The sequence below is a fragment of the Phaenicophaeus curvirostris genome, chromosome 1 (genome assembly GCF_032191515.1).
Source record: "Phaenicophaeus curvirostris isolate KB17595 chromosome 1, BPBGC_Pcur_1.0, whole genome shotgun sequence".
In the NCBI taxonomy this organism is placed as follows: domain Eukaryota; kingdom Metazoa; phylum Chordata; class Aves; order Cuculiformes; family Cuculidae; genus Phaenicophaeus; species Phaenicophaeus curvirostris.
Genome location: NC_091392.1, coordinates 43780611 through 43801003, shown reverse-complemented (window position 1 = coordinate 43801003; position 20393 = coordinate 43780611). Strand labels below are relative to the sequence as shown.

The window sequence follows — 20393 nt, the reverse complement described above, 5'->3', positions numbered from 1 at the left end:
GCTCTCCTTGCCCCGACACCTGCAGAGCCAACCACCTGCCAGAGTAACCGCCTCATGGCTCGCTGCCTCTGTCACTGCCACCACTCAGAGGTGGCTCTCTTGGCCTCACTGTGCTAGCAGAGCATCCTCAGGTCCCTCGCACACAGCTTGTGATTGCAGGCAGCAAATAGCAGCGTCTGGGGAAAAAGGGTTAGGAAAGCTCAGAACAGGTTTCCCCTCTTCCCTGCCCACTATCCCATCCCCCCCAGTTCCTCAGCCCTCCCCTCTGGCTTTTAGCCTCCCTCCCACTCCCAGTTTCAGTGAGATTCCCTAATGACAGGCATGAGCTTGTGTCTCAACTCTCCCGCTCTCCCTGCTTGTATGCAATGAGCCCAAGCACAGATCACACTGGGAAATCCCTGCAGGCTTATAAAGAAGGGAGGAAAAGTGCAAGCCAGAGGTGAAAAGCAGAAAGGAGCTCACACTCTCTCCATTCCAAGATGTGGGGGCTTGTTTTTCCATAGGAAGGTAAGTCCCTGTTATGCAGGAAAAAGAAAGCCTTTAGTCCACATTAAAAGCCCCTTAATGTCCCAATCTCATTTGTGAAACTGAAGATCAGAAGGCAGATAATCAGTTTTCAGTCCTATCCACAACTTGGCACCCATCCTCCTACCAGTGGTGGCCCTTTGGAACCAGTGGGCACCAGGCCCAGCAGGTTTGCAGCAGTTTCCTTGGGCAGGAACCACCTGGGGATACCAAAATTAAAGCCTCATCTCCAGCCACTTGTATCCAAAGTCCCTCTGGGATGTTGCAGGATGGAGAGAGAGAGGGAGAGAGAAGACAACCATGGACTGCATGACAGTGGAACAATCCTCTTCTCTTTATTTCAGGTCATGTCAGTTTTGCATAGAAGCACCATTCACAACAGCAGTCTATCTAAAACAAATGATTAAGAATTCAGTTTTTCAGGTTACTCTTCTGAATATACATAAATTATTTATAAATAGGCAAAATTTACTGCGGAAACATTGAGCAACGTAGCAGTCACAATGGGTTTTCCAGCAGTAAAAAAATAAAATAAATCCAAGTTGTCACAGGGTCAGCTTCAGTGGGAACCGATCTCAGAGCACTTCAATTCCACATTAAAAATAGAGAGAAACAAGCAATCTCTACCAAGCTGGGTGTCCCTCAACTTGAGCTTGCTGTGAGTAAAGACAGGCTTTCAGACCTCAGCCCTTGAGTAGAGTAGCACAGCAAGACAGGTGGCAGAAAAGAGTCCCTGGGGGCATCAGTTCCCACCTAGGGCACCACCAGCATCTGCATTGCCAGCCCGTCTTGGAGTGGAAACAGAAGGTGCTACAGGAGACAACAGGCTCAGGAGAGGTTCCCCCATCTCCCAAGGCCAGTTGCAACATTCTACATCATATACACTGCAGAAAGTTGCAGCATTTCTCCTCCCCTTCAAACCAGGCATGTGGAAGGAAGAATAATCCCTTTTCCCCATACTATATGCTCTGAAACACCTTAGACCCAGCAGGCCAAGTAATCCTTGAAGCTTCATGTGGCCTTGGCCCACCCTGTGACATGGGAAGGTGCATAGTGCTTTGTCAGTGTTGCATGAACAGGAGAGTCTCCAGACAGGTAGGTGGGGGCTCCGGCTTCTGGGAAGGGTTGTAGGATCAGACAGCAGGGCAGCAAAACCAAGCACAGCAGCAGAGTTGGGGCTACAGTGCTAAGTCAACTGTCAGCACTTCACAGCTGTCCAGGAACATGTGTATGTGCACTGTTGCCTATTAAATATTATTAATTCCTCATTATTATTAGTAGTAATCCCTCCCCGACCTCAACATCTTGGTTCAAGGGCAAACCCGAGCCATTTCAGTGTCTGCTGCTCCTTGCCATGAGGATGCTGAACAGGAACCTCCAGGTCAGTCACTGGCAGAGATGTTGCACCAGCTGCTGAAACTGCTCCCGATGCTGGTAGATGTAGAGCTGGGTGTCCCAGAGAGCGTTCACCAGGACGGTGTCATTCACCTCATCCAACATCACCTCTGTGTGCAGCTGAGGGCTGAGCCTGCATACGGCAAGACAGCATCACCAGCCAGGCACAGGGGCAAACATGACAAAGCAGGGAGCACGCCAAGCACCAAAACCATGGGGTTGTTTAGCCTGAAGAGGAGGCTGAGGGGAGACCTCATTGCACTCTACAACTACCTGAAAGGAGGTTGTGGAGAGGAGGGTGCTGGCCTCTTCTCCCAAGTGACAGGCGACAGGACAAGAGGAAATGGCCTCAAGCTCCACCAGGGGAGGTTGAGGCTGGACATTAAGAAAAAATTTTTCACGGAAAGGGTCATTGGGCACTGGCAGAGGCTGCCCAGGGAGGTGGTTGAGTCGCCTTCCTTGGAGGTGTTTAAGGGACAAGTGGATGAGGTGCTGAGGAGCATGGTTTAGTGACTGATAGGAATGGTTGGACTCGATGATCCAGTGGGTGTTTTCCAACCTGGTGATTCTATGATTCTAAGACTGGTGCGAAGCAGCTCCCGCTGTCATAGAATCATAGCATGCTTCAGGTTGGAAGAGGCCTTTACAGGTCATCTGTTCAAACTCCCCTGCAGAAGCAGGGACACCTTTAACCAGATCCGGTTGCTCGGAGCCCCATCCTACCTGACCTTGAACACCTCCACGTATGGGGCCTCCCCTACCTCCCTGGGAAACCTGTTCCAGAATTTCACCACCCTCATTGTAAAAAATTTCTTCCTTATATCGAATCTAAATCTACCCTTCCTTAGCCTAAAACCATTACTCCTTGTCCTGTCACAACAGGCCTTGCTAAAAAGTCTGTCCCAGCTTTCCTGTACCCCCTTTAAGTACTGGATGCTGCTATGTCTCCCCAGAGCCTTCTCCAGGCTGAACAAGCCCAGCTCTCAGCCCGTCCTCACAGAAGAGGCGCTCCATCCCTCAGATCACTTCGGTGTCTCTCCCCTGGACTCGCTTTAGCACATCCACATCCTTCCTGCGCTGAGCAATCGCTTTCCCTTCTCTATCAGGCGGCAGAGCAGAGACCATTCCCCCTCCTTCGAGGCACAACTGCACTCACAGCTGAGACTCAGTTCAGCAACTGCACCTCCTCAGGCACAAGCCTCGAAACACGCTGCACGTGTTGAAATAGAATCATAGAATCACCAGGTTGGAAAAGACTCACCGGATCATCAAGTCCAACCATTCCTATCAAACACTAAACCATGTCCGTTAGCGCCTCGTCCACCCGTGCCTTAAACACCTCCAGGGAAGGGGACTCAACCACCTCCCTAATAAAATAGGGCAGGAGGCACATCCCCTAAGCACCTGTTAGGATCCCCTGGCTAAGCGATGCCAGACAAGGCCTGCTCAGTGCATCAGCACATAGGGTGGGACATGGCATCCTCTGATCATTCTCCGAGGCATGAGAAGAGAGGGCAGGGGGACAGGTCTGGGCAGAAGAGCCGCTGGAGGGGACACAATTTGAGATGCTGCATGCCACAGCCAGGTCTGAAGTAAGAGGGGCTAAAAATAAGTCTGTGCAGAGAGTGGAAAGGAAGCTCCTACCGGAAATACGGGATATCCGTCATCTCGCACCAGGCCCTGGCACGATCCACAGCTGGGCCATCTGCGTCAGTGCACTGCAGGACAAACAGGCACAGTTAGAGTCTGACTGTCACACTGCTCTCTCCGTGCCTGAAAGAGGCTCCCCTGGCACCAAATCGAAATGCATAAGCCACAGGGAGAGGGGAAAACCAGGAGCAAGTGCATCCTGAATGGCAACATCTACCACCAAGAGTGGAATGGCTTTTTGTTTGTTTGTTTATTTTTAAATTAAGAACACTGCTCCTGCATCCCTGGGACACAAGGAATTGCACTCTACAGATCCTCCAATCACCACAGCACCGAGTGGATTCCCTTAAAGAAACCCAAAGGATGATTTGAATCCCAGCCTCCCTGGGATCTCATCTCTATCCTTTTCTGTTCAAGCCTAGGAACAGCAGAGCTGTGATTACTGCAGCCTTTCTGGGCTGTCCTGGGACAGCTTCCCTGGGAGCCCTGATATAAAAGACAGGGGAAGCAGAGGCACCTCCCTGGGTATTTTCTGGCTTTAGGAAGCTAATGGGAGAAAAACTTCACAGAATTAAAGTTATAGGCAAAATCTCAGTCCTGATCTTTCTGGCTTTCACTTATTTGGATTGTTTTCATGCACAACATTTAATAAGCTTCTTTCTGAAGCGTACAAGAGCTCGTCTATTACACACTCCTAACCACAGCTCTGAACTACTGTTTTTTATTAGTGACACTCCCACTTCTCTAGCAGTTGCTAATTTTCCTAGTAGGGATAACAAAGCTTTTCGAAAGAAAAATGAATTGCTGGTTTCTGGGTTTTTTTTTGTTGGTCCAGCTTGCTCAGATGATAATCAATGTTCCATGGAAAGACACTGAATTTCACAAACTCACACCTGCAAATGTTCATAGGGGTCACTGGCCACCATCCCGTCCACAGCTCTCCCACATCTGAGCTCCTTACAGCTGTAGGAACTGCATCTCCCTTGGCATTTGAAACCCCAAACAGACAGACAGGGCTTCAGACCTGCTGTGCTCCTGCAAGTCTTACATTATCTACTACCTCCATTCCTTGAACCAGCCATTGTTAAAATAGTTTGAAGGAAATACAATTTTCTTCCAAAAGGAAGAAGTTGAAGACTGGAAACCTTTGCTCCCTCCCTGCAAGCTGCCCCAGTGGTCTTCCCCCATCCCTTCCTCTCAATACTTACACAATCCACCACCATCTTCCCAAGCTCCCTGGCTCCAAAGACTGTCTTCGCCAGCTCCCAAGGGTTGGAGGGGCGGAAAACATCCACAGAGCTCACTGGGACCTGCGGAGGCTTCCCTGTCCCCAGGGAGACCACCAACCCCAATTTTCTTACTTTCTGCCTCTGACCCTGTGGACAAACAGAAGAATTGTTTGCAAGGGCCAACAATTAACACAGAGTACGTCTTTCACAGCAGTCTTGGGGAAGCTCTGGAAGTCAAGGCAAAAAGCTCAGTAACCTTTTTTCTCCCCTATTCTCCCCCCTTAGTACTGCCTGGTGAGAGAGGTATAATCCACGTGGCTTCAACAGTTGCCCTGTTCTGTCCCTTCCGCCTCTGGCTGCACCCAAACCCATGGGATCACCCCAAAGACAAGTCCTAGGACCAGATGACCGTGAAACAGTCCAACTCTTTCAGTCATTTTGGCAACACACCTCCCCTTTCAGCTACAAGGAGCAGTAGCTGCCAGCAGTTAGTCATCTTTCCAAGGAACTCGCCACGCCACAGCGCAGAAAGCATTCACTCTTCAGCCTTTCGGAGTGTCATGCCGCTGTCTTCTCCATTTCTTTTTAGGCAGAGAAGGGCCCTGAAGAGCTGTGGCAAAAGCGACTCAGAACCAGCAACTGAGTCACCCTTACTCAAAGTAGCAAGAACAGGCTGATGGGGCTGCCTTTCCATCGCACACCCTTGTCTGAACAGGCATTTCACCTCTCAGCCACCATTCCCAACATATTCCCCTCCACACACTCCCTTCTAGGGCGCTGTACCACTAATTTGTTTATTCACTAGAGGCATCCATTCCCAAACCCTCTTTCCCTTCAAGAAAGGTTCAGTGGAGCCAATTAAGTCCCAGTTACCACCAAGGGCCGGGATTTCCCTCACCTTCTTGATCAGCGTCTTGTTGTACTCGTGGATCTCTGCCATGGCATCGAGGGTTGGGTTGTTGGCCAGCAGCCCACCATCCAGAAAGCGTCCGATTGGCCGGAAATAAGTGGGAGCCGCACCGCTGCAGCGAGCGGCGCGCCACACAAGTTGGTCTGGAGGGAGAGAAAGTGTAAGACCTCTCGCAGCAACTTCTCTGCGTGCAAGAAGCGCCCCACCTTCCACACACAAAGCCAGAGGGACTTGCGACTCCAGAAGACCCTGACCTAAACAGCTGTACCTCTTTCTCCCAATAGTAAGGGCCTCATCTTGAATGCACAGGATTATTTTGGGGAGATTTAAAAGATGTTCTCACCACTTCCTACATATGCCGGGTCAAATCCACACTCTACCAGATTCATTGCCGCTGTTTTGATGGTGAACTGGTTATGTTTGCTAGATAAAGCAAGCAGCAAGCTGGAGGGGGCTTTATGCTTCTGTTACACAGTTTTTCCTTATTAATCTGCTCCTAAGAGCCCAGGGAAATACTGATTGTAGACAGGACATTCCTTTAGCAGGCCCCTTTCTCACCAACTTCATTAGCCAGTCCTGTTCCTGGTACAAGAGAAGCCAAGGGAGGAGTGGAGGAGACGAGGAGACAAGAGAAGGGAACCATCACTAGGACCAAGCCTCAAGTCAGGATCAGAGAAAAGCCATTGCTGGAGAACCCCAATTTTCAGAGCAATGGGAGGAGGAAGAGGAAATCTCTTGTCTCTGAGGGACAGCTGGACTCTGACAACCAGCTGGACTGTTTTGTGCCACCATTTACCTTCTGGCTGAGTGAGTGGTTTGAAAGATGCACTTGTCTTGTATTCTGTGGAGGTTTTTGTCTCTGGTACGGGGTAATTCCGAAAAAGGTGGAGCTCGGCTGGCTGCCGGTCGCACAACGTCCCCGTCACCATAACCCTGTGGGAGAGGACATGACAGAGTAAGACAGAAAACAAAACGTACTTACAGCTTCAACAGTCTGCACATCACACTCCTCCAGATCTGCTTTGAGGAGAGGCTGAGCATCTCTGTTGAGAGGGGCCCAGAGCACAGGCAGGAAAGCATCAACCAGTGCAGCCCCAGCCAGGACTTACTTGGGTTTTTGGACATCTGTCATTTTGGTGTTTTCCCCAAATTCCTTCTTCAAGAACTCATCCAGGGGCTCTGACTCGTAGGGCCGAGACCCCCGGAACACCATGTCCTTCATGCGGAAGTACAGGCAGCGCATGTAGTCCATGGACTTCCCTGAGACAGGCAACAGCGTCGGCAGGAGCAGAGGGTAGGAGGAAGGGCAGGCAGAACAAAGAGCACATCAGAAATGGGACATTCCAGGACAAGCAGGAGATGGGAGGCATCACTCCCAATCCTGTCCTCTTCCCAGGTTGCCTTTCATCTGCTCAGAGCTCAGCAGCATGACTGGGAAGGACTAAAGAGGAAGCTCAGAGCACAGTTTCCTGCTACCAGAGAGTGCCAACCACCTTGTTGTGAGAGCCCTGTGGAGCGACCAGGAAGAACAGAACATTGCACTCTGCCACCACATGCTTCCTAAAACAAGGAAAGATGCTCAAGGCCAGCTGGTGTGAGAAGCGACTACAAAGCCAGGTCTAGGCTTTAATGAACATCCCTTCCCTCCCTTGGCAGAGACAACACATCTGAGCTGGGACTCAGAGAGAAGTCCTGCCTCTGCTCCCCGCAGAGGAGCGCTTGAGCCCACAGGAGCGAGAAGAGGCCCCAGGGAGGGCTACAAAGATGATCAAAGGCCTGGAGCATCTCCCATGCAAGGACAGGCTGAGAGAGTTGGGCTTGTTCAGCCTGGAGAAGAGAAGGCTCCAAGGAGATCTTATAGCAACCTCCCAGTACTTGAAGGGCCTGCAAGAAAGCTGGAGAGGGACTGCTTACAAAGGCTTGTAGTGATAGGATGAGGGGGAATGGCTTTAAACTGGAGAGAGGCAGGTTTAGACTAGACATTAGGAAGAATTTCTTCACGAGAGTGGTGAGGCACTGGCACAGGTTGCCCAGGGAAGCTGTGGCTGCCCCATCCCTGGAGGTGTTCGAGGCCAGGCTGGATGGGGCCTGGGGCAGCCTGGTCTGGTGGGAGGTGTCCCTGCCCATGACAGGGGGGTTGGAACTGGATGGTCTTTAAGGTCCCTTCCAACCCAAACTATTCTATGATCCTATGATTTGCACTGTCCTCACCGTGTACGATAGCCAAGGCCAAGATTCCCCCAGTACTGGTCCCTGCGATCCAGTCAAAAATCTCCCGAATGGGACGGCCTGCAGCCTTTTCAATAGCCAGGAGGAGCTGGATGAGCACCAGGCCCCGGATGCCCCCTCCATCCAGGCACAGGAGGCAGTCATAGCTGGAAAGAGACAGACACAGATGACTGGGAACCGCAGGACAGCTTACAAATCCCAACACACTACATGGGAATGCAGCCCCAGGGGTGGGAAACTAGGTTGTTAACAAGGACACCGCTGTGGACAGTGTAATCAGTAAACAAATAAAACCAGCGGTGCTTCTTCAGATGCAGATAAGACCAAACACAGCTAGATAAGCCTCACCAGAGCTGGTTCACCACCACTTGCTCTTTTAGCCATCTCTATACTCCACACCAGAGAGACAATCACAGGCCAAAAACACACCCAAGTCCCTTACTACACAGGAAAGTGTATTGTGTCATTAATAAAAATCAGACAGGCCTAAGGTCCTGCTAACAGTGCCAACTCTCCCACTGTTCCGTGCAAGACGATACGCAGGCACTGCCAAGACAGCGCACAGCCTGGCAAAGGAGCTGGGCGAGCATCAGGGCAGCGCGTGGAGCCGGAGAAATCACAAAGGCAAAGCAGCATTTGGTGCTCAGCAGCAAAAGGGAGGGACAGAGCAGGGGTTTCACCTGCTGAACTCAGGCTCCACTGCAGCTCCGGGGCTGCAGGCAGAACCAGGCGCAAGTTTCTAGCAAAACCTGAGACATCAATGGGCACGAAATAATGCCAGCTCGGAGGATGCCGCACCCGCAGGTGTGTGTGGGGAGAATTCACGCACAGGGCTTTCGCCTTCAAGTTGTGTGGGAGCCTAGACAGAAGCTGTTCCACACTTACTTTCTTCTTCCCTCAGTGGGCATGTCCACAACATCTGGTGCCTTCAACAACTGCCCAAGCGTTGCAGAAACATACAGAAGATCCTTGTACCCTAGAGGGCCAAGAACATGCAAAAGAAATAAAGAAAATTAGAGACCACTTTGCTACTTGAACCTTCTGACACATTTCTTGGAGACAGCCGTCAATCAAATTAGATTTAGTCAATTAGAAAACCTTCAACTATTCTTCCTACTTTCTCTCTGCCCCCAGAAAGATTGGTCAGGGTACAGAAACCTCCAATCCCTGTGGTAGCTCATTTCCACTCTAATCACACTGAGAGCATACAATGCCCTTCCCAACTGAATAAAGCTCCCTATAGGAAGTACAAGCCCTCTTACCCACAGCCATCAGGTACCCCCTCCCAGATTAAATTCCACACCAAGGAAGAGAAACCCCGTCCTCTGGAGCAGGCAGGTGGAGCTGCATTGGCAAAGATGAAGGATTTGTAGAAGCAGTAGGCAGGAGAGAAGGCAGAACGTAGCAGCGTGCCCACTACGCGGTTTAATGCAAGCCGTAAGATAAAATCTAACTCTACTCCTGTGAAGTAACCTAGGCAGGAGAGCTGGGAGGACAAGGTGGCTTGTCATTACCCCTCAGCTGATGTGCACCCAGGGTACCCTGTGTGCAGGGCACCAATCCAGCCTAGGTGAGAAGCCAGCCTGTGAAACCAAAAGAAAGAAGAGGGGGAGAGAAGTTAAACACTCCTGCCAGTGCCCAGGCCAGAAGGGGGCTGCAGATGAGAATGAAGGTGGTCACGAGTTTCTTCAAGGGCCAGAGTCCACGATGAAAAACAGGCCTTGCTCTGTGACTGCATCAGAGCTGAAACTGGGGAGGTTGCCTTCACAAGGCCATGGTGAGAAGAAAGTCCTGGGGTCACCAGCCAGTGAGACTTGTGATGACACAGATGCACTCCAGGGCCTGGAGGGGTTGTTCTTTAGCCCTACAGCCAGGCCTTTGCCAAGGAAAACATTATCCTGAGAGGAGAAGTTGGCTGCAATCGGCTGTTACTGCCTGCATGCTCCTCTCATGAGGGTCAAAGCCTCCCTCCAAGCCAGATCACCCACTGCCCATCCCCATGCTGCCTCTCCGTGAGCTCTGGAGCTCCCTGGAGGAGGAAAGCCCAGCACCTAGAATAGACTCATAGCTTATTCACACAGTCTAGGCAGTACAGAGCACAAGCTACCACACAATCATAGGTCCTACAGTAGGCTTTTCCCATGCAAAATGTAAACCCTGCGACCAGGGTTGCTTATTCGTGGGCTTCATCCCTTCCCTCTCCCAGCTGCTGGCCTCCAGGATCTGAGATGGCAACACTTCTAATTTCCTTGTGCCCAGCACGACATTGGGAGGTCCTCAAGGCAAACCAGTAAGTACCACCCCTTCTGTTCACATCCCAGTGGATATAGTGCATGCGGGCCACAAAGTCCTACACCTCTTCCAGAGGGGTAAGGGAATCAGTCCTTCCTTTTTACAGAGCTGCAGCATGTCAGATCGATAAAACAAGAGTTTAAAGTACAAGAGTTTAGAGCACACAGAAAAAAACAGAGAAAACAGATGGGGTCCTGCAGCATCAGAGTGAGGACGGAGCAACCATAAACTGAGAGCTAGGAGATGGTCCCCAGAGCACAGCCGATCCGAAGAAGATACCCGAGACAAGCACTGTGAAGCAAGAAGGGAGGAGAGCAAGGGAGGGCCACAGGAGGCTTTACCTAAGCTGTTGAAGGTGCTCCACGAGGAAGGTTGGCCTTCCAGGAAGGAGGAGGCAGCAGGTGGCACCAGGCTTGGGGAGTCAGGATTGGGTGGGTGGCAGCGTTCGGTCCCTACAGTTTGCAGCAGGTCTAAGAGCACTTTCCGGTTCGCACCTTAGGTGACGAAGGGGAAGTCACAGATCAGAAAGAGAATTGATGCACGCACACACTTGGGGTGGGAGGGGCTCTGCTAAAGCCACAGCAGCCCCAACCCTCATAAAACCTCTGGCATTACCCGGGAAAGCAAGTCCTGGGTATCTCTCCCCTAACACCAGGCAGCAGGACTTGTGCACAGTGGGGGTACCCAATGCTGTGCAGCTTCAAGGGTGTGTGCCACACTTTTCTTGAGTGGAAGAACTGCCTGTGCCTGCTTATGCTTGGGCAATCCAGCAGCTCTGCATCATCCTGTTTTGAGCCCACAGTGTCCGACACGATGGCTTGAAAGAGTGGGAGTGCATGCCAGCTTTTCCTCTTGCATCTGTCTCATGGAAGAGAGATTCATCAAGGGCTATTAATACAAAGCCTACACCGCTAGCACAGCAAATGTCTATTCTGTGAGCAACTAGAAGCTGGGAAAGCATGTTGGAGAAGCATCACCCACGCTTGGCGCATTTTCACCTCTCCCCAAGTCGCTGGTTTGGCCACCAAAGGGAGACAGGATGCTGGATTCACCCTGTAAGGCTGCTCACGTGCTCCCTCACCTTTGCTGCTCCTGGCTGCCAACAGCCCTGGCGTCTCCCCGAAATCATTGGGGATCTCAACGTCTCCTCCAAACACTACAATTGCTTTGATCATATCCAGGTGGTCATGCTAGGACATAAGAGAAGGCACAATTAAGAGTCACGCCCCCCTTGGCTACATCATCTCTCATTCCCTCCCTCCTCTTCTCATTAGCCAAAGCACCCAAAAGGGATCATTCCAGGAAAGACAACAGTTAGAATTACAAAGGAATCTGTCCCTGCCTGAACCCTTCAAGAAAATCTTCCCTCCCCTTTCCAGCAGCCTCTGCAGAAAACTCACCTTCATGGCCAGGTGCAGCGGTGTGTTGCCATCCTGACCCCTGGCGTTGGTGTTGGCGCCGTGTGTCAGCAGCACCATGGCGCAGTCAAAGCGTCCCCGCTGGACAGCGATGTGCAAAGCCATGTCAGCCGTCCGGCTGGTCAAATTCACCTGGGAGCCGTACTCAAGCAGCAGCCGTGTCATCTGCGTCCAAGAGTGTGCGTGCCAGGGCAAGAAGAGAGAAAGCGATCATGAGACCCGGGTGCTCAAACAATCCGGGTCTCATGGCCAGCAAACCAAAGGAAAAGGAGGAGCCTTAGCTCAGATACAGCCAACTGGCAGATGCCAGCTGCATTGTTTCAAGCAGGGGAGATGGGATTTCTCTGTCTTTTACCACAGAAACAGTCCGTGGTTTCACAATCTGCTAGAGCTTCTGAATGTTTTGGGACTTAAATGCAAATGCAGCAACTAGCTGAGAGCAACGGAGAAAAAAACAGTCCCTACACAAGCCAGAATCCTTGCAGACTAGAGGTAAAAATTCTGCTTTTCAATGTTCTCCTCTTTATAAGACAGGCCGATTTATGTTTGCTCCAACACTCCACAGGACATTTCTGAGAGGGATACAATCCTGCAAGTGCGAAAAGAGCCCCGCAACAGGAACGTCCTGTGCTTGCAACATGGCACATCACACTGCTAATGTGCCCGTCTCTGTCAGAAGATGGACCATAACCCACATGCCACCACCCTGTGCCTGACTCACACTCCCCCTGCAGTTTTTAAGGCATCAACCTGTTTCCTTACATGAAACTGGCAGGTAATAAGAAGACAGCTCCCCCCAGGAGTGACTGGGCTCCAGTGCTGCACTTTCCCCCAGCAAAAAGGAAAAAGGATCAAGCTGGCAGTTTCACAGCCAAGGATGAAGTACTAAGGATGAGCCCACGTGTTTGTTTCTTTGCAAGGCTCCACTGCTCCATCCTCCACAGCAAAGCACTGATCAGCAGAGAGCAAAGAGAATCAAACACCGAGCTGCTAGCTGGACTCTGACACTCCCGGGACTCTGCACATGCACTGAGAAAGGGACAGGTTAGCAGCAGGAGGCATTCACCAGGTGCTGCATGGTAGCACAAGCCCTCACCAGGGACTGGCTCTGTTTACCTCTGCCTTCTTCGCCCAATGCAGCGGAACAGCATCATAGCGCGGGTCCTTGGAGTGAACCTGGCCGGCATCCACCTCAAGGATGGCCTGGGCACACCTGGCAAAGACAACAAGACAGAGGGATGAGTGCCAGCTGTCTCAACTCAAGACCTCCCTTCGCATCAGTACCTGCCCAAAGCCTTTCAAGAAACCCTTCAGCAGCAGCAGGCTCTCTGCAACACCTGGGAGTTCTTCAGCTGCAGTTTTGTTCTGCTTTCTTTAGAAAGGAAGGGAATAACAGGAAGCATACAAGTAACATCATGTTCAGAGGAAGCAGGAGAATCCTTTTCAAGCTGTGAAGCAATATCTAGGTGCTTCTCCAATACAGAAATATGACATTCCTGGAAACTCTCAGGAGCTCAGGGGAAATTCTTTTCTTCCTCTCTCCATGGAAACGCGGGGATAAAACTGAAATAGTCAGATACTTACTGAAACCAAGAATTTATGTACTTCTCTGAGTGAAAAATCGCACCTGTCGTGAAAAGCCTAGTACCTAGAATGTGTGGGCAGGTAGACTTAAAAAATAAGCATATGTTCTCCACTCTGAAACACCACCAAATAAACCATGCACAAGAGACAGCCCCACTGCAAAACAAGGGACCTAAGCACACTTTTGGCTTGTGAATGTGCCTCTAATATTGGAAAGCCCTTTTCAAAATGCTGAAAAAGTAGCTGGCAGCAGCTAGTGTTGACTGGAGAGCCTTATTTGTAGAGCTCGGACACTTTATGAAAATTAAAATTATAAAGCACAAAGAGAATCAAGTTTCTCCAGGGAAAACAAAACAGCGAGTAAACATTGTGTCTCTTTTGATTCAGTTCCAGAGCCTGTTATTAAGAGTCAAGAGTACTTTTGGCTCACGGGAGACAGGAATAACTAGGCTTTGAGATGAAAGCTTATTAGGATCAGAGCACTCAAAGACCGAGGTACAGCAATTAGCAATGCTATTTAAGCATCAGTATTAAGCATCGCTCATTCTGCGAAAAACCATTTCACAAACATTTTTTAAAGAACATCCATGTCTTTCTCCTGATATCTAATTCTAAGTAATATATAGAAATAAATCCAGGGAAATCCTTTTTTTGCCTGAAAGTGCTTGTTTCTTTTCCACACCAGCACTTCTCTATTCTTCTGCCAACTCCGCGACGCAGCAGGGGACAGCACAGGACACCTTCTTACCGAGCAGTGCCCTGAAAGGGGCCCAGTTCTGGACAACCTCGAGCAAGCAGACAGGTCCCCAGACTGGAGGAAGAGCCCTGTTCAGGCAGCCCCAGCAATTACTCACCCCTTTTGGGAGAACTTCATCGCCGTGTGGATGGGGAAGCCCAGCGGCCCCAGGATGCTGCAGCTAGCACGGCATTTCAGCAAAGATCGAACCATGTCCTCTTTGCCCAGCTGACAAGCAAGATGCAGAGCAGTCAGCCCTTCGTGGTTCAGGTGGTCCAAGCCAGCAGTCGGGCTTCTGCCCAGGAGCTGCGAAGAGGAGACAACAGATAAATAGAGAGATAGGGAAGAACGCTGTCTCTCTGAGCTCCAAAGACAGACTGTGCAGCACAGCGCTAGAGCCTGTCCTCTCCACCCCTGCTTCGGATGCAGTAGCTAAAGAAGTATTCCTTTTCTCTTCTCAAAGGGTTTATTGCTGCTCTCCGTGCCCTTTGTGTTCAGAGTGTGAATACTGTGTTCAGTTTTGGGTCCCTCAGTACAAGAAGGACACCGAGACACTTGGGCGTGTCCAGAGAAGGGCAACAAAGCTGGTGAAGGGACTGGAGAAAAGGTCTTAAGAGGAGTGGCTGATGGAACTAGAATTGATTAGCCTGGAGAAAAGGAGGCTGAGAAGAGACCTTATTGCTGTCTACAATGACACGAAAGGAGGTTGTAGCAAGGTGGCTGTCCGTCTCTTCTCCAAAGTAACAGCTGATAGGATGAGGGGAAATGGCCTCAGGTTGTTCCAGAGGAGGTTTACATTGGGTATTAAGAAAAATTTCTTCACTGAAAGGGTTCTCAGGCACTGGCAGAGGCTGCCCCGGGAAGTGTTGGAGTCACCATCCCTGGAGGTATTTAGAAGACACGTAGACAAGGTGCTCAGGGATATGGTTTAGTAGTGGACAGGTACGTTTGGACTCTGCCTCAAATTTCTTTTCCAATCAAACAATTCTTTGATTCTCTTCCAGTGGCGCAGGTACTTCTGAGGCCCCCCTCAGACAAAAAGGGCTCGCACCACCTTGAACAACACAGCTCAGCAGAGTCCCACTGCCGCACACTGCGTGAGCCAAGCTCAGCCCAACCAAATAAGAGCACTAACTGAAATCAGTAATGTCCTCTTCTGCTGTGGCCCCATCAGATGCCACAACCAGGCAGCAGACAGGAATTCAACCTTCTCTACAACCCCATCATTGCTTTCAGATACAAACAGGATTCTGTTTAAAATATATACATGGGGATACATTTGAGGGAGTTTTCCTATTCTCTCTGTAAGTTTTAGACCCGTCAACAGCTGACTGATTCATTACATAAAAATATCCCACTGCTGTACTGGGGAAACACTGCAAGCCCTGCTACACACAAAAAATGGGAATTTAGAGATTCTTTTCTGTGGTTTAACAAGGAATCAAGATTGAAAACAAAGAACAGGAGACAGATCAGACCTGGAATTACTTCTCTAACAACCAGCCAACCTGCTACCATTAGAGAAATAAAGGAAGAGGCTATCTTTTTAACACAAAGGTCCTAAGTGTCTTGCTCCACAGCATGGCAAGATCCCATCTTCATCTCTCCCCCATCACATATTAGGAAACTCAGCACAGCCTGGCAGGCATAGGAAGAGCTGTCACAACAGTTCTTGGGCAAATGTCAGGGGTGCAGTCACAGCAGAGAGCTGGTCTCTCACTTGCACTGGGTGCTGGGGAGCAGACAGACCTCAGGAACCAATGTGGAAGGCCACCCACACCCTTACGAACCCTGTCACTCTGCCCAGGCTTCTCAGCAATTGTCTGGTTTCAGACTGTCTGTGCCTTGAGGCCATGATGCTGTCCCTCCTGCAAGGCCACTCAGTTCAAACAAACAGGTTCTGCAGCTCAGGAAAGCTCCAAACTGTCCTTCAGTCTGCGGGCAACACATGCTCCCCCACGGCAGCCTAAACACGACTCCCCCACAGAAGCACTCTGCCCAGAACCAATACCCTGCAAACGCCAAAGGACACTTTTTGAGGAAATTTGTTCCACTACAGGGTGGAATCCGAAGCTTGCTTATGGGGAAACAGTGCCAGTAAAGAGGGAGGGTAAAACCAGCCCCAAGCATTAACCCGATGCTTCAGCAGAGGGAACAGATTTTCTCCTTCCTTGCCTGCAGCTATTTTCCCATCTCGTTCCCTCACAGCATAGATAAGAGCCATTCCAGTCCCACTTCCCCCAGTTTTGAAATTGCTCCCACCTCGATGATCTGGGGGTTATTCCCTCGCACAGCATAGTGGAAAACAGTCTCCCCGTTCCTGTCTGTGATGTCCACCCGCGCGTGGCACTCCAGCAGCTCCAGCAGACACTCCATGTCTCCCTTGCGGCACGCCAGGTGCAGCGGGGTGCAGCCGTCCTCGCTGTCCATGCTGTTCACACAGCTGCAAAAGAGGAGTCAACGTGAAGGGTTGCAAAGATTAGGATGTGCAGCTGCCCTGGGATCTGATACAAAGGCACCTTCCAGGCCAGCAATGGGCCCGGGTGATCTACTCAACCTCTGCAGCAACCACGGGTGTTAAGGTCCCCCAGGCAGCAGCCTGTGTTGCTTTGGTACATCAAACCACGAGACCCAAATCTGGCCCAGCCTGCCCTCCCAAGCTCATTCCCAGCACCAGGCCAACCGGAGACCCCTTCCCACTCCTTGCCTCAGAACTTGGTTGTGACGGAAGTTCTCACGACGGCCAATCTCCACCGCAACGTGTGCCGGGGACCAGCTGGGGTGGTTGCGGAAGCAGTCACTGAGCTGCTGCAGATCCTCCAGCGACAAGGGCTGGTGTGAGCTCTCATAGAACGGGCGCAGCTGCCTGGCGTACTGCTCAAAACGCACCAGGGCTTCTGCTTCATTGTCGAGCTGGAAGAGCCTGGAGGAAAGGCAAACGCAGCGTTGGTCCTGCTCAGAGAAACGACCTCCACCCCACGTATCTGAGAGAACCAGCTCATCTCCAAATGTTACTGCTGGGGACTTTACTATTCCTTCTTATCTGGTGCTCCAAGGGAAGAAGGGAGCCTACTTCATTAGCAGAGAACATCTCCTCTTCCTGAGGAACTTTAACTTACAGGTTTCAGTATTCCATGCTCCAGATGCTAAAGCAGCAACAGGTACAATAGGAAGAACGTGCACCTCTGGATATTCTAACCCTAGTACCTGTTTCACAGCTGTCTGTTTTCAGAGCGTTTGGCCTCTGTTCTGCCCTGTTCCCACAAGCTGTTTGGAATACAACTCCCCCACCGGCACATACAAGGGCCCCCCACTCCTCACGAGCCGACCTGCTGATCAAACCTTTCTGATGACCCCCACAGCTGCAGAGCAAAGTCACAGAATGGTCAGGGTTGGGAAGGACCCCTGGAGATCATCCTGTCCAACTCCCCTGCTAAAGCAGGGTCACCTACACCAGGCTGCACAGGAACGCATCCATGTGGGATCTGAATATCTGCAGAGGAGAATCCACAACCTCTGAGTGCAGCCCGTTCCAGTGCTCCATCAACCTCACAATAAAGAAGCGTTTGAGTGTGTTAAGGCAGAACTACCCATGTTCCAGTTTGTGCCCATTGCCCCTTGCCCTGTCGCTGGGCATCACTGAAAAGTCTGGCCGCATCCTCCTGACTCCTGCCCCTTTGGTATTTGTAATCATTGATGAGATCCCCTCTGTCTTCTCTTCTCCAGGCTAAGCAGACCTGGGTCTCTCAGCCTTTCCTTGTAAAAGAGATTCTCCAATCCTCTGACCACCTTTGTGTTCTTCTGCTGGACTTTCCCTGGCAATTCCTTGTCTTTCTTGAGCTGAGAAGCCCAGAATTGGACAAAGTCCACCAGATGGGGCCACACCTGGGCAGAGCAGAGGGGGAGGATCCCCTCCCTCGACCTGCTGGCCACAAGGCTAGTTACGACGGTCTTGACATCGGAGAATCCAGGCCTTCCACGCACTCAAGCAGTGGATCACTGAGGATCTGCCACTTACCGGAACGCGACCTGTGGGCTCTGGGGGTTGACCAGCAGGCAATCCCAGGAGCGAGCCGGGCTGTTCTTATAGAGGGCCACCCTGCCCTCCTGCTGCAGGCAGGGGAGAGCCGCGTACTCCGCAGCCGGCACCTCCTTCACCCGGTACGGGTTGGAGAAGAGCTGGGTGACGCTGTTAATGGTGTTGACCAGCCGGCCGAAGAACTGCATCCTGCCTCCACCTCTGGATTCTCCCTTGCTTCCCAACGAAACCCGCTTTCCTCAGCTTTGGGGAGCTTCTCCCTTGCTCCCTGAGGGAAACCCGCTCTCCCCAGCCTTGGGGAGCCTCTCCCTTGCTTCCCAACAAAACCACTTTCCTCAGCCTTGGGGAGCTTCTCCCTCGCTTCCCAACAAAACCATTTTCCTCAGCCTTGGGCAACTTCTTCCTTGCTTCCCCAGGGAAAGAAGCTTTCCTCAGCCCCGGGCAGCTTCTCCCTTGCTCCCCAAGGTAAGCCCGCTTTCCTCAGCTTTGGGCAGCTTCTCCTTTGATTCCCAACAAAACCACTTTCCTCAGCCTTGGGCAGCTCCTCCCTTGCTTCCCGAGGAAACCCGCTTTCCTCAGCTTTGGGGAGCCTCCCCCTCGCTTCCCAACGAACCCCGCTGTCCCCAGCCTCAGGGAGGGAAGGGGAGGCGGGAGGTGGCGCGGATCACGTGGGAGCCGCAGCGCGCGCCGGCGCGCCAAGCTCGCGCGCTCCCCCCCGCCCCCGGGACGGGCCAATCAGCGGAGCCGGGCGCGGGGCGGGGCAGCGTCACGGCCGGCGCCATCGCGGAAGAGGGCGTGAAGGCGGGGGCGCCATCTTTGTGACGGGCGGGGTGTAGGGGAACAGGAGGGGCGCGTTGTTCTTAAAGAGACAGCGACCCATTTCTCTGGAGAGGGGCTGTCCTGCTTCTGGGTGTATTCCCTCCCTGGGACATTCCACCCAATGGCTGAACGTGAGCCAGCAGTGTGCCCAGGTGGCCAAGAAGGCCAGCAGCACCCTGGCTTGGACAAGCCATGGTGTGGCCAGCAGGAGCAGGGGATGGATCCCACCTCGAATTCTGGGCTCAGGTCACAGCTGCCTCTTGGCCCAGCGTTTGGCCTCCGCCATGCCCTGTTCCCACCAGCTGCTTTGGTGAGAGCTGCTCCACCAGCACACACAAGGGTCGCCCACTCCTCATGAGCCCAACTGCTCCTCTGTGCCTCCATCCCACAGAGCACAGAGTCACGGGATGGTCAGGGTTGGATTAGAGGTTCAGATTAGACATCAGGGAACATATCTTCACCAAAAGGGTCATCAGTCACTGTCACAGGCTGCCCAGGGAGGTGGTGGAGTCCCCATTCCCAGAGGTATTTAAAAGACGCAAAGATGAAGCGCTCAGGGATTTGGTTTAGTAGTGAACACGTACGGTTGGACTCTGTTCTCAAAAGTCTTTCGCAACCAAACAGTTCTATGATGAGAAGAAATGGCCTCAAGTTGCACTAAGGGAGATTTAGGTGGGGTATTAGGAAAAATTTCTTTGAGGAAAGAGTGGTGAAGGATTAGAACAGGCTGCCCAGGGAAGAGGTGGACTCAGTAACCCTGGAGGTGTTCAAAAAGCATGTACACATGGCACTTTGGGACGCAGTGGGATCTGGCTTGATGATCTCAGAGGTCTTTTCCAGCTTTAATAGTTTTGCTCACTCAGCTCCCCGGAACAACGCTGAAGCCAGGGGCGGGTCTGGCTCTTCTCCCAGGTAACAAATAATAAGACAAGAAGAAATGGCCTCAAGTTGCATCAGGGGCAATTTAGATTTGATATTAGGAAATAATTCTTTAGAAAAAGAGTGGTCAAGCATTGGAAGAGGCTGCCCAGGGAAGTGGTGGAGTCACCATCTCTGGAGATGTTTGAAAAGCGAGTAGATGTGGTGCTTCAGGACATGGTTTAGTAGGCGTGGTGGTGGTGGGGTGATGGCTGGACTGGATGATCACAGAATTGTAGAATCACAGAAACATTAGGATGGAAAAGACCTTTGAGATCATCAGCTCCAACCATACCTGTCCACTACTAAATCATGTCTCCAGGCACTTCATCCACCCGCCTTTTATATACCTCCAGGGATGGGGACTCGACCACCTTCCCGGGCACCTTCTGCCAGTGCCTGATAACATTTTCAATCAAAAAGTTTTTCCTAATATCCAATCTACACCTCCCATAGAATCACAGAATATTTTGGGTTGGAAGGGAGCCTTAAAGGTCATCTAGTCCAACCCCCCTGCAGTGAGCAGGGACAATGTCGCATCATTGAGGCCATCCCCCCTTGTCCTATCACCTGTTACTTGGGAGAAGAGACCAACACCTACCTCTTTACAACCTCCTTTCAGACAGCGATGAGGTCTCCTCCAGCCTCC

The 20393-nt window shown here is 51.5% G+C and overlaps 1 protein-coding gene across 1 annotated transcript; it reads right to left on the bottom strand.

Moving 5' to 3' along the window:
- Window positions 1–835: 835 nt before the first annotated feature.
- PLA2G6 (phospholipase A2 group VI) lies at window positions 836–18621 on the bottom strand. The gene is made up of 16 exons (XM_069856064.1): window positions 17987–18621; window positions 16676–16891; window positions 16231–16411; window positions 14087–14274; window positions 12765–12861; window positions 11631–11813; window positions 11312–11420; window positions 10572–10724; window positions 8824–8914; window positions 7921–8084; window positions 6819–6969; window positions 6506–6642; window positions 5698–5852; window positions 4779–4946; window positions 3565–3638; window positions 836–2053 (listed from the first exon to the last, which is right to left on the bottom strand). Exons 1-16 carry the CDS (start codon window positions 18193–18195, stop codon window positions 1912–1914), a joined length of 2418 nt encoding a protein of 805 aa, XP_069712165.1. The 5' UTR covers window positions 18196–18621; the 3' UTR covers window positions 836–1911.
- Window positions 18622–20393: the final 1772 nt, after the last annotated feature.